Source organism: Dryobates pubescens, chromosome 7, assembly GCF_014839835.1.
Source record: "Dryobates pubescens isolate bDryPub1 chromosome 7, bDryPub1.pri, whole genome shotgun sequence".
Taxonomy (NCBI): Eukaryota; Metazoa; Chordata; class Aves; order Piciformes; family Picidae; genus Dryobates; species Dryobates pubescens.
This window is the reverse complement of record NC_071618.1, coordinates 42,821,493-42,836,469: the sequence shown is the minus strand read 5'-3', so window position 1 is coordinate 42,836,469 and position 14,977 is coordinate 42,821,493. Positions and strand designations below refer to the sequence as shown.

The 14,977-nt window shown below is 48.7% G+C and overlaps 1 protein-coding gene across 1 annotated transcript in view; it reads left to right on the top strand.

Moving 5' to 3' along the window:
* The window catches only part of SUCLA2 (succinate-CoA ligase ADP-forming subunit beta), a 28,206-nt gene extending 16,216 nt beyond the window's left edge, over positions 1-11,990 (top strand). The window contains exons 5-11 of the mRNA XM_054162959.1: positions 3,280-3,408; positions 3,827-3,965; positions 5,936-6,097; positions 6,177-6,319; positions 8,044-8,164; positions 9,278-9,366; positions 11,892-11,990. Of these exons, the coding sequence (XP_054018934.1) occupies positions 3,280-3,408; positions 3,827-3,965; positions 5,936-6,097; positions 6,177-6,319; positions 8,044-8,164; positions 9,278-9,366; positions 11,892-11,966 (858 nt within the window). The 3' untranslated portion in view covers positions 11,967-11,990. The remainder of the gene's footprint in view (positions 1-3,279; positions 3,409-3,826; positions 3,966-5,935; positions 6,098-6,176; positions 6,320-8,043; positions 8,165-9,277; positions 9,367-11,891) is intronic.
* The last annotated feature ends 2,987 nt before the right edge of the window (positions 11,991-14,977 follow it).

Sequence of the window (14,977 nt, the reverse complement as noted above, 5' to 3'; positions counted from 1 at the left end):
AATGGCCAGTCTCTCTTTCTGGGAAGAACTTTCTGCTCACCTCCAGCCTGAACCTCCCCTGGCGCAGCTCGAGACTGTGTCCTCTTGTTCTAGTGCTGGTTGCCTGGGAGAAGAGACCAACCTCTGCCTGGCTACAACCTCCCTTCAGGTAGTTGTAGAGAGCAATAAGGTCACCCCTGAGCCTTCTCTTCTCCAGGCTAAGCAACCCCAGCTCCCTCAGCCTCTCCTCACAGGGCTTGTGTTCCAAACCCCTCCCCAGCTTTGTTGCCCTTCTCTGGACACGCTCCAGCAACTCAACCTCCTTCCTAAATAGAGTAGAATTAACCAGGTTGGAAAAGACCTTCGAGATCATCAAGTCCAACCTATCACCCAACACCATCTGATCAACTCAACCATGGCACCAAGCACCCCATCCAGTCTCTTCCTAAACACCTCCAGTGATGGTGACTCCACCACCTCCCTGGGCAGCACATTCCAATGGCCAATCTCTCTTTCTATGAAGAACCTCTTCCTAACATCCAGCCTGAATCTGCCCTGGCACAGCTTGAGACTGTGCCCCCAGTAGCAGTTATGCTGAATTTTGGTGCAGTTAGGTGATTTGGACACTTACTGTCTGCTGTACTCAAGAGCAGGGAAGATTCAAAAGTTCCAGACTGCACCCCAGATTTGCCACAAGGTGGCAATAAAACACTGCAGATGGCTGGATTTCAGGGTCCTAAAGTCATCTAAACAAGAAGCAAGCATCCTTACAGTAAGAAAATGTATTGTAATTGATTTAAGCAAATTAGCTAAACATTTTCCTCACTCCTTGCTCTCCATTGAAAAAAAAAGTATATCCTATTAGTGTCTATTGAGCAAAACTCTCTTGCTACTGCCTTTTGGTAAGGCTGTGCTGCTGTTACTGCTGCTGGCTTGAAGTCCTGTTTTTAGATGTGATCCTAATGCCTGTAGCTAGTCCAGGATGCTTAGGTATGAGGAAATGGTGACAGGTTGGACTTGATGCTCTCTGAGGTCTTTTCCAACCTTGTGATTCTATGATTCCATATTGGATGTGGCACTTGGTGCCAGGGTCTAGTAGTCCTGAGGTGTTGGCTGCCAGGTTGGACTTAATGATCTCTGAGGTCTTTTCCAACCTTGTTGATTCTATGATTCCATATTGGACATGGCACTTGGTGCCAGGGTCTAGTAGTCCTGAGGTGTTGGGTGACAGGTTGGACTTGATGATCTTTGAGGTCTTTTCCAACCTTATTGATTCTATGATTCCATATTGGACGTGGCACTTGGTGCCAGGGTCTAGTAGTCCTGAGGTGTAGGGTGACAGGTTGGACTTGATGATCTCTAAGGTCTTTTCCAACCTTATTGATTCTATGATTCCATATTGGATGTGGCACTTGGTGCCAGGGTCTAGTAGTCCTGCGGTGTAGGGTGACAGGTTGGACTTGATGCTCTCCTGAGGTCTTTTCCAACCTTGTTGATTCTATGATTCTGGGAAATGCCTTTCAGAAGAAGGAATATGCAGGTTGAATAGCACACAGTGTGTATTCCTGATGTTGAAGATCTCTTCCTTTAAAGGAGAGGAAAAGTCTGTAAATTAGGTGAAAATGGACCTGGATGTCTGGGCTGTTATTTGCCAAGAGGTTCAAGACTTCTTATGTCTTAATCAAACCTCTTCACTGTGGTCAATTCTGTGAAATGCTGAGTTATTTTGATCAGATGCTTGTACCTTCCTGCCTCCTCAGGGTTTGGGTGTTCAGAAGTGTGCCCTGTGTTGAACCCTGCTGTGAGATGTAGGATAATTCACCGTTTGTGTTTTCATTAGGAAGGGAGGTGATGGGAGGGGTGATGGTGTGGTTATTGAGCATGTTCTCTGAACTGGTGTCACACTTCCTGTAGCCAGTGGTTATTAAGGCTGTTTAATGTTTGAAACCTGGGCTGGTAGGAAATGCTGAGAAGGGCAACAAAGCTGGGGAGAGGGCTGCAGCACAGCCCTATGAGGAGAGGCTGAGGGAGCTGGGGTTGCTTAGCCTGGACAAGAGGAGGCTCAGGGGAGACCTTCTTGCTCTCTACAACTACCTGAAGGAAGGTTGTATCCAGGTGGGGGTTGGTCTCTTCTGCCAGGCAACCAGCACCAGAACAAAAGGACAGAGTCTCAAGCTGTGCCAGGGGAGGTTCAGGCTGGATGTTAGGAAGAAGTTCTTCCCAGAAAGAGAGATTGGCCATTGGAATGTGCTGCCCAGGGAGGTGGTGGAGTCACCACCAGAGGAAGTGTTTAGGAAGAGCCTGGATGAGGCACTTGGTGCCATGGTTTAGTTGATTAGATGGTGTTGGGTGATAGGTTGGACTTGATGATCTCAAAGGACTCTTCCAACCTGGTCTGGTCTATTCTATTCCTGTTCCGTTCCTATTCTGTTCCTATTCCTATTCCTATTTCTATTCTATTGTATTCCTATTCTATTGTATTCCTATTCTATTGTATTCCTATTCTATTCTATTCTATTCTATTCTATTCTATTCTATTCTATTCTATTCTATTCTATTCTATTCTATTCTATTCTATTCTATTCTATTCCTATTCTTATCACAGTATCACTAAGTTTGGAAGAGACCTCAAGGATCATTGAGTCCAACCTGTCACCACAGACCTCATGACTAGACCATGGCACCAAGTGCTGCATCCAACTTCACCACCTCCCTGGGCAGCACATTCCAATGATTTCTATTCTATTCTATTCTATTCTATTCTATTCTATTCTATTCTATTCTATTCTGTTCTGTTCTATTCTGTTCTATTCTATTCTATTCTATTCTATTCTATTCTATTCTATTCTATTCTATTCTATTCTATTCCTATTCCTATTCCTATTCCTATTCCTATTCCTATTCCTGTTCTATTTCTATTCTATTTCTATTCCTGTTCATTTCTATTCCTGTTCTGTTCTATTCCTGTTCTATTCTATTCTATTCCTGTTCTATTCTGTTCTATTCTATTCTATTCTGTTCCTGTTCTATTCTATTCCTGTTCTATTCTGTTCCTGTTCTATTCTATTGTCTATGCCTTAAAAGTTGGGAGGTGTTACAAAAGGTTTTATATAGGTGCCTTGAATCAATAGTGACAATTCTCCCCAGAGCACACAGGAAACAAAGCCCACATGATGAATGTCCAGCTGACAACAAGCTTTTGCTGCTGTGAGGTACCTTATGGGAAGAACTGAGTTCCAGTTGTGTGACAAAATGACTTATGCTTTTTTTTGTGTGTCTTTCTCCTCCTTTGTGTTCCAGGGCCCTGTGCTGATTGGCAGTTCCCAGGGCGGTGTCAACATCGAAGACGTTGCTGCAGAGAATCCAGATGCCATAATTAAGGAGCCCATTGACATTGTAGAGGGCATAAAAAAGGAGCAAGCTGTCAGGGTAATTGCTAATGTGACAAAAAGCACACATTAGTGGGGATGGGAGGGCTGCTCCTCAGTTCTGTGAGGTGTGCATGTGTTCAGCATGCTGAGTTACCTTCAGTGCTTTTGATGTGGTGAAGTGTGTTTGAGCTACACATTCAGGTCTTTTCAGGTAAATCCAACCCTGCATGGAAGTGCTTAATGTAGCTTTGTGAAGGTATGTGAGGATGACTCTTCATTGCCTCATTTGAGGATTTGCATTGAAAACAATGTCTTGGAACCCAGAAGTTCCTTTATTTCCCAGCAGACAGGAGAGGTTCTCCATCTGCAGGTTCAGCTGCCACTCAAAACAGCGGCTGAACCAGGACGCTCACCATCGGTAACTGGATCACCCCCCTAAGCATCAGCTGATTGATAACCAATCTTTTTACTTTCAGCTTGCCCAAAAAATGGGATTTCCTCCTAATCTGGTGGATGAAGCAGCAGAAAATATGATCAAACTGTATAATCTCTTTCTGAAGTATGATGCCACCATGATAGAAATCAATCCTATGGTGGAGGATGCCTCAGGAGTAGGTAATGTTTCTTCTTTGTCCTCTTATGCAACTGCTTGCCATTTGTGTAAGTCTTAAGTTGGGGGCTTTGCCCTGTTAAACCTTCAGCTGTACACAGCAGGATGCCTTAGCATTAACAGGGTGTGGAGACACATTTCATAAAGCTTATATATATATATGTATATGGTGCCATGGGTTAGTTGTTTAGGTGGATTGGATTGGTTGAGGGGTTGGACACAATGATCTTGAAGGTCTCTTCCAACCTGGTTTGTTCTGTTCTGTTCTGTTCTATCCTATCCTATCCTATCCTATCCTATCCTATCCTATCCTATCCTATCCTATCCTATCCTATCCTGTCTTATCCTGTCCTGTCCTGTCCTATCCTATCCTGTCCTATCCTATCCTATCCTGTCCTATCCTATCCTATCCTGTCCTATCCTATCCTATCCTATCCTATCCTATCCTATCCTATCCTATCCTATCCTACCCTACCCTACCCTACCCTACCCTACCCTACCCTATTCTATCCCTATTCTATTCTATTCTAAGTTTGAGAAGCTAAGCATAGTGGGTATCAGAGAATCATGGAACTGGTAAGGCTGGAAAAGACCTCAAAGATACATGCTCTTAATTGTTAAGTAGGATCTTAAGCTTCCTTAAATGATTGAAATAACCTTGTGGTGGGTTGAAGTTTCCCCATCACAATAACTTAGCACAGCTAACTCAGTTGGAAGCAAATGACAGCTGTACTTACAAGCAAGAACTGCACTCTCCAGTGGAATGCCATGAATAGGTACAAAATCCACAGGAGTCACAATGTCATACAGGGATTTACAATTAGCAAATGGAATGCAATGAATAGGTACAAAATCTGCAGGAGTCATAGTATCATAGTATCATAGTATCAGGCAGGGTTGGAAGGGACCACAAGGATCAGCCAGTTCCAGCCCCCCTGCCATGGGCAGGGACACCCCACACTACATCAGGCTGGCCAGAGCCTCACCCAGCCTGGGCTTAAACACCTCCAGGGACAGGGCCCCAACCACCTCCCTGGACAACCCATTCCAGGGCTTCACCACTCTCATGGGGAAGAACTTCCTCCTCACCTCCAGCCTCAATCTCCCCACCTCCAGCTTCATTCCATTCCCCCTAGTCCTATCACTACCTGAGATCCTGAGAAGTCCCTCCCCAGCCTTCTTGGAGGCCCCCTTGAGATACTGGAAGGCCACAATGAGGTCACCTCAGAGCCTTCTCAAGTCACAATGTCATACAGGTATTTACAATTAGCAAATAACATGGAAACCCCCTTGGCACCCCTCTGGTTTCTCCAGAGAGCAGGAAGCTGCTCCACTGCCCCCCCCTAAACCACCTTCCCCACTGTACCAGAAGAAAAGGGGAGTTGAGAGGAGGGAATGTTAGTTCTTCTCTTTAAGGCCACCCTGAAGTGTTATTCTTCTGTGGGGCCCAGAACTGGACACAGAACTCAAGGTGTGGCCTATCCAGTGCAGTGCATAGGGGCAGAATGACTTCCCTGCTCCTGCTGGCCACACTGTTCCTGATGCAGGCCAGGATGCCATTGGCCCTCTTGGCTGCCTGGGCACACTGCAGGCTCATGTTCAGTCTACCATCAACCAGCACCCCCAGGTCCCATCCTACCTGATAGGTTGGACTTGATGATTTCAAAGGTCTTTTCCAACATGGTTAATTCTACTCTCTTCTCCTCTCCCTCTTCTCCTCTCCCTCTTCTCCTCTCCCTCTTCTCCTCTCCCTCTTCTCCTCTCCCTCTTCTCCTCTCCCTCTTCTCCTCTCCCTCTTCTCCTCTCCCTCTTCTCCTCTCCCTCTTCTCCTCTCCCTCTTCTCCTCTCCCTCTTCTCCTCTCTCTCTTCTCTCTCTCTTCTCCTCTCTTCTCTTCAAGGGACTTAATTAATTGTCTGTTTAAACTGGAGCTATTGTTCCAGTGCTAAATAATGGTTGGGGTTTGTTTTCTTCCAGTGATGTGTATGGATGCAAAGATAAACTTTGACAGCAATTCCGCCTATCGTCAGAAGAAGATCTTTGATTTGCAGGACTGGACACAGGAAGATCAGAGGGACAGGGATGCTGCAAAATCAGATCTCAACTATATAGGGTTGGATGGAAACATAGGATGCTTAGGTATGTTCTACCTAATGGATTTTATGTGACCTAATGGATTTATAGGCTGAGTTCCCTAATGCTGTCTTTATTCCCACAGTCAATGGTGCTGGTTTAGCCATGGCCACAATGGATATAATCAAACTCCACGGCGGGACTCCAGCAAACTTCCTTGATGTTGGTGGTGGTGCTACAGTGCAGCAAGTGACAGAAGCCTTTAAGCTCATTACCTCTGATAAAAAGGTGAGGGAAGAGGTGGCATGTCAAGCTCAGACACAGTGGTAAAGTAGGCTATGAACTGGAAGATGGTGCTTCGGTGCATGTGCTCCAGAAGACGTTTTTATAGGCATAGAGCAACCAGCACCAGAACAAGAGGACTCAGTCTCAGGCTGTGCCAGGGGAGGTTTAGGCTGGAGGTTAGGAGGAAGTTTTACACAGAGAGAGTGATTGCCCATTGGAATGGGCTGCCCGAGGAGGTGGTGGGGTCGCCGTCACTGGGGGTGTTCAGGGCAAGGCTTGAGAGGATGCTTGGTTGTATGGTTTAGTTGATTAGGTGGTGTTGGATGATGGGTTGGACATGATGATCTTGAAGGTCTCTTCCAACCTGGTTTATTCTATTCTATTCTATTCTATTCTATTCTATTCTATTCTATTCTATTCTATTCTATTCTATTCTAAGTGAAGAACGTGGAGATGTCTGCTTAATCTTGGTGCAAGGTGAAAGACCACCTGGAAACCTCTAAGGTTTTTTCTTTCCCCCTACTTTGTTGCCCTTCTCTGGACACCTTCCAGCAACTCAGCATCTTTCCTAACCTGAGGGGCCCAGGACTGGACACAGGACTCCAGGTGTGGCCTAACCAGCGCTGAGTCCAGGGGCACAATGACTTCCCTGCTCCTGCTGGCCCCATTATTCCTGATCCAAGCCAGGATGCCATTGGCCTTCTTGGCCACCTGGGCACACAGATGTAATGTCAGAAATGGAAAGCTAAACAATTGACAAGTTGTTAGATGACATTACTGAGGTTTCATCTGCTTAATTTGATTGAACAAGAGTCAGATTACTCTCTTTATTTATCATGCTCAGAATATGCTGATGTACAGGACAGGCTTTCAACAGACCATGGCTGTGTGTCTTTCCAAGTAGCTACACAGAATACACACTGAGTAAGAGAACAGCTATTGCCTGCAGCTCATAGAACAGAGTAGAATTAACCAGGTTAGAAAAGACCCTTGAGATCATCAAGTCCAGCCAATGACCAAACACCATCTAATCAACTAAACCATGGCACCAAGTGCCTCATCCAGTCTTCTCTTAAACACCTCCTGACTAACTAAACCATGGCTTCAAGTGCCACATCCAATCCCTTTTTGAACACCTCCAGTGGTGGTGACTCCACCACCTCCCTGGGCAGCACATCCCAATGGCCAATCTCTCTTGCTGGGAAGAATTGCTTCCTAACATCCAGCCTAAACCTCCCCTGGTGCAGCTTGAGTCTGTGTCCTCTTGTTCTGGTGCTGCTTGCCTGGGAGAAGAGACCAACCCCCACCTGGCTACAACCTCCCATCAGGGAGTTGTAGACAGCAAGAAGGTCTCCCCTGAGCCTCCTCTTCTGCAGGCTAAGCAACCCCAGCTCCCTCAGCTTCTCCTCACAGGGCTGTGCTCCAAACCCTTCCCCAGCCTCATTGCCCTGCTCTGGACACCTTCCAGCATGCTGGATTGAAGGCCAATTGGAAGTTTCCTGGGATGACATTTGTGCCACAGGGTTTTCCTGCAGTAACTCTTCTGCTGTGTGTGAGTGCAGCGCTGTGCTTGTGCTGCCGGTGCTCTCTAGAAGGGAGATGTTCCTTGTCGGTCGCAGTCTTGTCCTACACTTGGGGAGCTTGAGTTTTCTTGAGGCTGAAAGGCTGAGTGGTGTTTTTAATCTGATGGGCCATTTTTAACCTGAACATTGTCACTGGCTGTGCAGGTCCTGGCTATTCTGGTGAATATTTTTGGTGGCATCATGCGCTGCGATGTGATAGCGCAAGGCATTGTCACGGCAGTGCAGGACTTGGAGCTGAAAATCCCCATTGTGGTACGGTTGCAAGGTGAGTGTGCTGCACTGCCTGTTACAGATAGAATCATAGCATGCAACTGGCCAGGTTGGAAAAGCTTGTGCTTCAAAACCCCTCCCCAGCTTTGTTGCCCTTCTCTGGGCACCTTCCAGCAACTCAACATCTTTCCTAAACTGAGGGGCCCAGAACTGGACACAGGACTCAAGGTGTGGCCTAACCAGTGCTGAGTCCAGGGGCACAATGACCTCCCTGCTCCTGCTGGCCACACTGTTCCTGATGCAGGCCAGGATGCCATTGGCCTTCTTGGACACCTGGGTACACTGCTGCTCATGTTCAGCCTACTCTCAACCAGTACCCCCAGGTCCCTTTCTGCCTGGCTGCTCCCAGTCACTCTGACCCCAGCCTGTAGCACTGCCTGGGGTTGTTGTGACCAATGTGTAGAACCTGGCACTTGGATGTGTTCAATCTCATGCCCTTGGACTCTGCCCATCTGTCCAGCCTGGCAAGGTCCCTCTGCAGAGCTCTTCTACCCTCTAACAGATCAACTCCTGCCCCCAGCTTGGTATCATCTGCAAATTTACTGATGCTGGACTCAATGCCCTCGTCCAGATCATCAATAAAGATACTGAACAGGATGGGGCCCAGCACTGATCCCTGGGGCACACCACTAGTGCCTGGCTGCCAGCTGGCTGTGGCACCATTCACCACCACTCTCTGGGCTCAGCCTCCAGCCAGTTCCTAACCCAGCTCAGAGAGCTGCTGTCCAAGCCAGGGGCTGACAGCTTGGCCAGGAGTTTGCTGTGGGGGATGGTGTCAAAGGCCTTGCTGGAGTCCAGGCAGACTGCATCCCCAGCCTGCCCCACACCCACCAGGCAGTCCCCTGATCCTATATTTCTGTCCATGCTGAGAAATGTTCAGCTTGTGTTTTTGCAAGGCCTATGGAAACGTCAGAGAAACCTTGAATTGAGGTGGGGAGGATTAGCAAGTTACTGAAAACATTTCCTCCTTTTATAACTACCACAGTTGTTGTCTTGGAAACTTATTCACCAAGTTCCTTTTGGAGCTGGCTCCCTTGAGAATATGAGAATCCTCTGGTAGTTACTAGTCCTCTGTTAAGTAAGGCTGGTGTTTTGTCTGTTTCTTCAGGTACACGAGTTGATGATGCCAAAGCTTTAATCACAGCTAGTAGCCTCAAAATTCTTGCTTGTGATGACTTGGATGAAGCTGCAAAAATGGTAAGGTAGCTGCTTAGGAATATTCTTGCCAGGACACAGCATGTGGAAAAGCTTAAACTCCATTCAGCCAGCTAGAGGCAGCTTAGGTGAAACCCCAGTGCCAGTTCCTAGCAGGGTCCGAAGCAAATGGCTTACAAATTACTTAGTACCTGTTTGGTAGGGGGAGAAACTAAGCAGTCAGATGCCAGAAATGTGTCTGCTTCAGACTTTTGTCCCTCCCTCTGAAATGCAGGTTGAAAAACAGGTGTCAAAAAAGGCAGAAAGCAAACAAGTCAGTCACCAGATGAGTCACTCGGCTTGGTAGCTGAACAGATTGGTAGCTGATAAACCACTGTGTTTCAGCATGTGTGATTAAAGCCAAAGCTAGCTGATGCTCCTGTTGCCCTGGGAGGCAGTTGGACAGTCAGACATTCATACAGGGGGGGTAGAGTTTTTATTCTCTTTTTTAAGTTGGCATTTTGTTCTCCTTTGATTCCTGGGGTTCAGGCTCTAGAAGCAGCTGTGGTTTGCTTGGAGGAAGCAGTCTCTATTAAACACCTCCAGGGATGGAGACTCCACTGCCTCCCTGGGCAGCACATTCCAGTGGCCAATCTATCTTGCTGGGAAGAACTTCTTCCTAACATCCAACCTAATCCATCAGCCTAAACCTCCCCTGGCACAGCATCAAGTGCAACTGATCACCCAACCCTAACTAATCAACTAGACCATGGCACTGAGTGCCTCATCCAGCCACCTCTTAAACACCTCCAGGGATGGGGACTCCACCACCTCCCTGGGCAGCACATTCCAATGGCCAATCTCTCTTGCTGGGAAGAATTTCTTCCTAACATCCAGTCTGAACCTCCCCTGGCACAGCTTGAGACTGTGTCCTCTTGTTCTGGTACTGGTTGCCTGGGAGACAAGACCAAGCCCCACCTGGATACAACCTCCCTTCAGGGAGTTGTAGAATCATAGAATCAGTCAGGGTTGGAAGGGACCACAAGGATCAGCTAGTTCCAAGCCCCCTGCCATGGGCAGGGACACCCCACACTAGATCAGCCTGGCCAGAGCCTCATCCAGCCTGGGCTTAAACACCTCCAGGTATGGAGCCTCAACCACCTCCCTGGACAACCCATTCCAGGGCTTCACCACTCTCCTGGGCAAGAACTTCCTCCTCACCTCCAGCCTGAATCTCCCCACCTCCAGCTTCATTCCATTCCCCCTAGTCCTATCACTCCCTGAGATCCTGAGCAGTCCCTCCCCAGCCTTCTTGTAGCCCCCTTCAGATCCTGGAAGGCCACAATGAGGTCACCTGGGAGCCTTCTCTTCTCCAGACTGAACAGCCCCAACTCCTTCAGTCTGTCCTCACAGGAGAGGTGCTCCAGCCCTCTGCTCCTCCTCCTGGCCCTTCTCTGGACACCTTCCAGCACCTCCAGATCCCTCTTGCAATAGGGGCTCCAGAACTGGAGGCAGTGCTCCAGGTGGGGTCTCAGCAGAGCTGAGCAGAGGGGGAGAATCCCCTCCCTTGCCCTGCTGGCCACACTTCTCTTGCTGCAGCCCAGGATCTGGTTGGCTTTCCGGGCTGCAAGTGCACACTGAGAGCTCCTGGTGAGCTTCTCCTCCCCCAGCACCCCCAAGTCTCTCTCCTCAGGGCTGCTTTCCAGCCACTCACTGCCCAGCCTGGATTTGTGCCTGGGATTGCCTCCACCCAGCTGCAGGACACTGCACTTGCTCTTGTTGAACCTCACGAGGTTGGCTTGTGTCCTTCTCTGGCCACATTCAAGTGTCTGAACATCCTTCTTCAATTGAGTGAGCTTTCATTTAAAAGTGATTAAAAAGCAAGGGTAGGATAGGGTAGGGTAGGGTAGGATAGGATAGGATAGGGTAGGGTAGGGTAGGATAGGATAGGGTAGGGTAGGATAGGATAGGATAGGGTAGGATAGGGTAGGGTAGGATAGGATAGGGTAGGGTAGGATAGGATAGGGTAGGGTAGGATAGGGTAGGGTAGGATAGGGTAGGGTAGGGTAGGATAGGGTAGGGTAGGGTAGGGTAGGATAGGGTAGGATAGGATAGGGTAGGATAGGGTAGGGTAGGATAGCGTAGGATAGGATAGGGTAGGGTAGGATAGGGTAGGATAGGATAGGGTAGGATAGGGTAGGGTAGGATAGCGTAGGATAGGATAGGGTAGGGTAGGATAGGGTAGGATAGGATAGGGTAGGATAGGGTAGGGTAGGGTAGGATAGGGTAGGATAGGATAGGATAGGGTAGGGTAGGATAGGGTAGGATAGGGTAGGATAGGGTAGGGTAGGATAGGATAGGGTAGGATAGGATAGGATAGGGTAGGGTAGGGTAGGGTAGGATAGGGTAGGGTAGGGTAGAATAGAATAGAATAGAATAGAATAGAATAGAACAGAACAGAACAGAACAGAACCAGGTTCCCCTGGTCCTACTGATGACTTCCTGGCATTCCCCTGTTGAACAGACTGGCTCCCATCCACCTCAGCTGGGACAGTGCTGAAACAAACCCTTTGTTTTCTGCTTTCCAGGTGGTGAAGCTCTCCGAAATCGTAAGCTTAGCCAAGCAAGCTCAGGTGGATGTCAAATTTCAGTTGCCCATTTGATCTGAGAGGTGTGAGGCCAGCACCTAACTCCTTCTCCTGAATACTGTCTCTTCTGTATCTGGGATGTTTCCTGGGGTTGGCTGTGTGTGTGTGTGCGGAGGCTTCGGCCGTCTGCCGGCCGCCCAAGCCGCAGCCCCTGCTCGCCGGTGGCGACCGTGGGCGCGGGCAGAGCTCCCGGCCCAGCCTCTGCTGCCGCTGTTTAATCCTCCTGTAGTTGTCCTCAAGCCTCCAGTTTCCCCTGCAGAACATCACATGCAATACTACTTCTGCATTGTCCCCAGTCCAGCTTCTGGCTGGAAAGTGATTCCTCTGAATAAACTCTGAAGTTGCTTTGCCTGTAAATTCCTTTTAGCCTTTGTCAGGAGCAAATCTGACTGAGATGAGGGAGTTGTCCTGGTGGGGGGGGGGAGATGGACTGAGAGGGTGTCCTAGAGGGGAGACAGTTGTGCTTAGCAGTGTAATGGATGTGAACAAACCCAATCATTATTTATGAACTTGATCAGCACCCTTTTTAGAAGTGCTTCACTGAAGTGGCTGGCAACTCTTCTGGACAAGCTGTTGAATCACTACAGAGTATACTGTAGCACTTAGCTCCTCGTGATTTCTGGACCTTACCAAAACACCCACCCCAGCCCAGCATTTAGTTTTCTATATGAACAAGCATTTACCACACCTCCAGGAGACAGCATACATAGAGTGTCAAAGTATCTGTTGTACATTGCTAATGAAATTGTACATTAATAAAACATATCCCAAAACTTCTGCTCTGGTTTTCTTCGTACAGAATCACAGGATCAATAAGGTTGGAAAAGACCTCAGAGATCAGCAAGTCCAACCTAGCACCCAGCACCTTAGGACTAACTAAACCATGGCTCCAAGTGCCACATCCAATACCTTTTTGAACACCTCCAGGGATGGGGACTCCACCATCTCCCAGGGCAGCACATTCCAATGGGCAATCACTCTTCCTGTGAAGAACTTTCTCTTCACCTCTGGGAAGAATTTCTTCCTAACATCCAGTCTAAACTTCCCCTGGCACAACTTGAGACTGTGTCCTCTTGTTCCGCTGCTGGCTGCCTGGGAGAAGAGACCAACCCCCACCTGGCTACAACCTCCCTTCAGGTAGCTGTAGACAGCAAGAAGGTCTGCCCTGAGCCTCCTCTTCTCCAGGCTAAGCAACCCCAGCTCCCTCAGCCTCTCCTCACAGGGCTGTGCTCCAAACCCCTCCCCAGCTTTGTTGCCCTTCTCTGGACCCATTCATGTCACTTAGAATCATAGAATCAATAAGGTTGGAAAAGACCTCAAAGATCATCAAGTCCAACCTGTCATCCAACACCTCAGGACTAACTAAACCATGGCTTCAAGTGCCACATCCAATCTCTTTTTGAACACCTCCAGGGATGGTGACTCCACCACCTCCCTGGGCAGCACATCCCAATGGCTAACAACTCTCTCTGTGAAGAACTTTCTCCTCACCTCCAGCCTAAACCTCCCCTGGTGCAGCTTGAGACTGTGTCCTCTTGTTCTGGTGCTGGTTGCCTGGGAGAAGAGACCAACCCCCACCTGGCAACCTCCCTTCAGGTAGTGGTCCTGCCACCTGCCCTGACTTGTTGAATTATTCTCATGTACCCCTGGGCTAAACCATCATTTCAGACAGCAAGCTAGCAGGTTTTTACAAGCGCACTTTCAATAGCCCCTGTGTTGATTTCCCCCCCACACCACCACCTTGAATTGCCGTGCATGATTAAAAACCTGTGAGCTCCCTTGGTGTTGGAAAGCTTGGACAGACACCTTCCATATAACATCAAAGTGGCTGTAATTGATCTCTGCACACACAAATAAGCAGGAAGATGTCGGGGGTTTGGAGGGGGGAAGTGCTGCTTCTACTATCAGTTGTGAGCAACTGATGTCCTTTCCCTGGGCCTGAGCAAAGCCTTCGACGCTGCCCCGCACCACAGCCTGGTCTCCAGGCTGGTGCCACATGGGTGTGATGGGTGACCACTAGATGGATACAGAACTGGCTTGATGGCTGCACCCAAAGAGTGGCTGTCCATGGCTCCATGTCCCAGTGGAGCCCAGGGACAAGCAGAGTCCCTCAGGGATCAGTCCTGGGACCAGGCTTGGTCAACATCTTTGTGGGTGCCATGGACAGTGGCACTGAGTGCACCCTCAGCAAGTTTGCTGAGGACACCAAGCTGTGTGGTGCAGCAGACAGGCTGGAGGGAAGGGATCCATCCAGAGGGACCTGGACAACAAACCAACCAACCCCCCCCCCCCCCCCCCCCCCAGTTAAACAGACCAGTTTAATTTTTTTCTGAATCAGGAGGAGAGAACAGTAAGAGAAGTTAATAAGGATAGGATAGGATAGGATAGGATAGGATAGGATAGGATAGGATAGGATAGGATAGGATAGGATAGAATTAACCAGGTTGGAAAAGACCTTTGAGATCATCGAGTCTAACCCAACACCATCTAATCAACTCAACCATGGCACCAAGTGCTTCATCCAGGCTCTTTATAAACACCTCCAGTGCTGGTGACTCCACCACCTCCCTGGGCAGCACATTCCAATGGCCAATCTCTCTTGCTGGGAAGAACTTCCTAACCTCCAGCCTAAACCTCCCCTGGCACAGCTTGAGACTGTGTCCTCTTGTTCTGGTGCTGGTTGCCTGGGAGAAGAGACCAACCCCCACCTGGCTACAACCTCCTTTAAGGTAGTTGTAGAGAGCAAGAAGGTCTCCCCTGAGCCTCCTCTTCTCCAGGCTAAGCAACCCCAGCTCCCTCAGCCTCTCCTCACAGGGCTGTGCTCCAGACCCCTCCCCAGCTTTGTTGCCCTTCTCTGGACACCTTCCAGCAACTCAACATCTTTCCTAACCTGAGTGGCCCAGAACTGGACACAGGACTCAAGGTATGGCCTAACCAGTGCCGAGCACAGGGCCAGAATGCCCTCCCTGCTCCTGCTGGCCACACTGTTCCTGATGCAGGCCAGGATGCTATTTGTTTCAAAATAA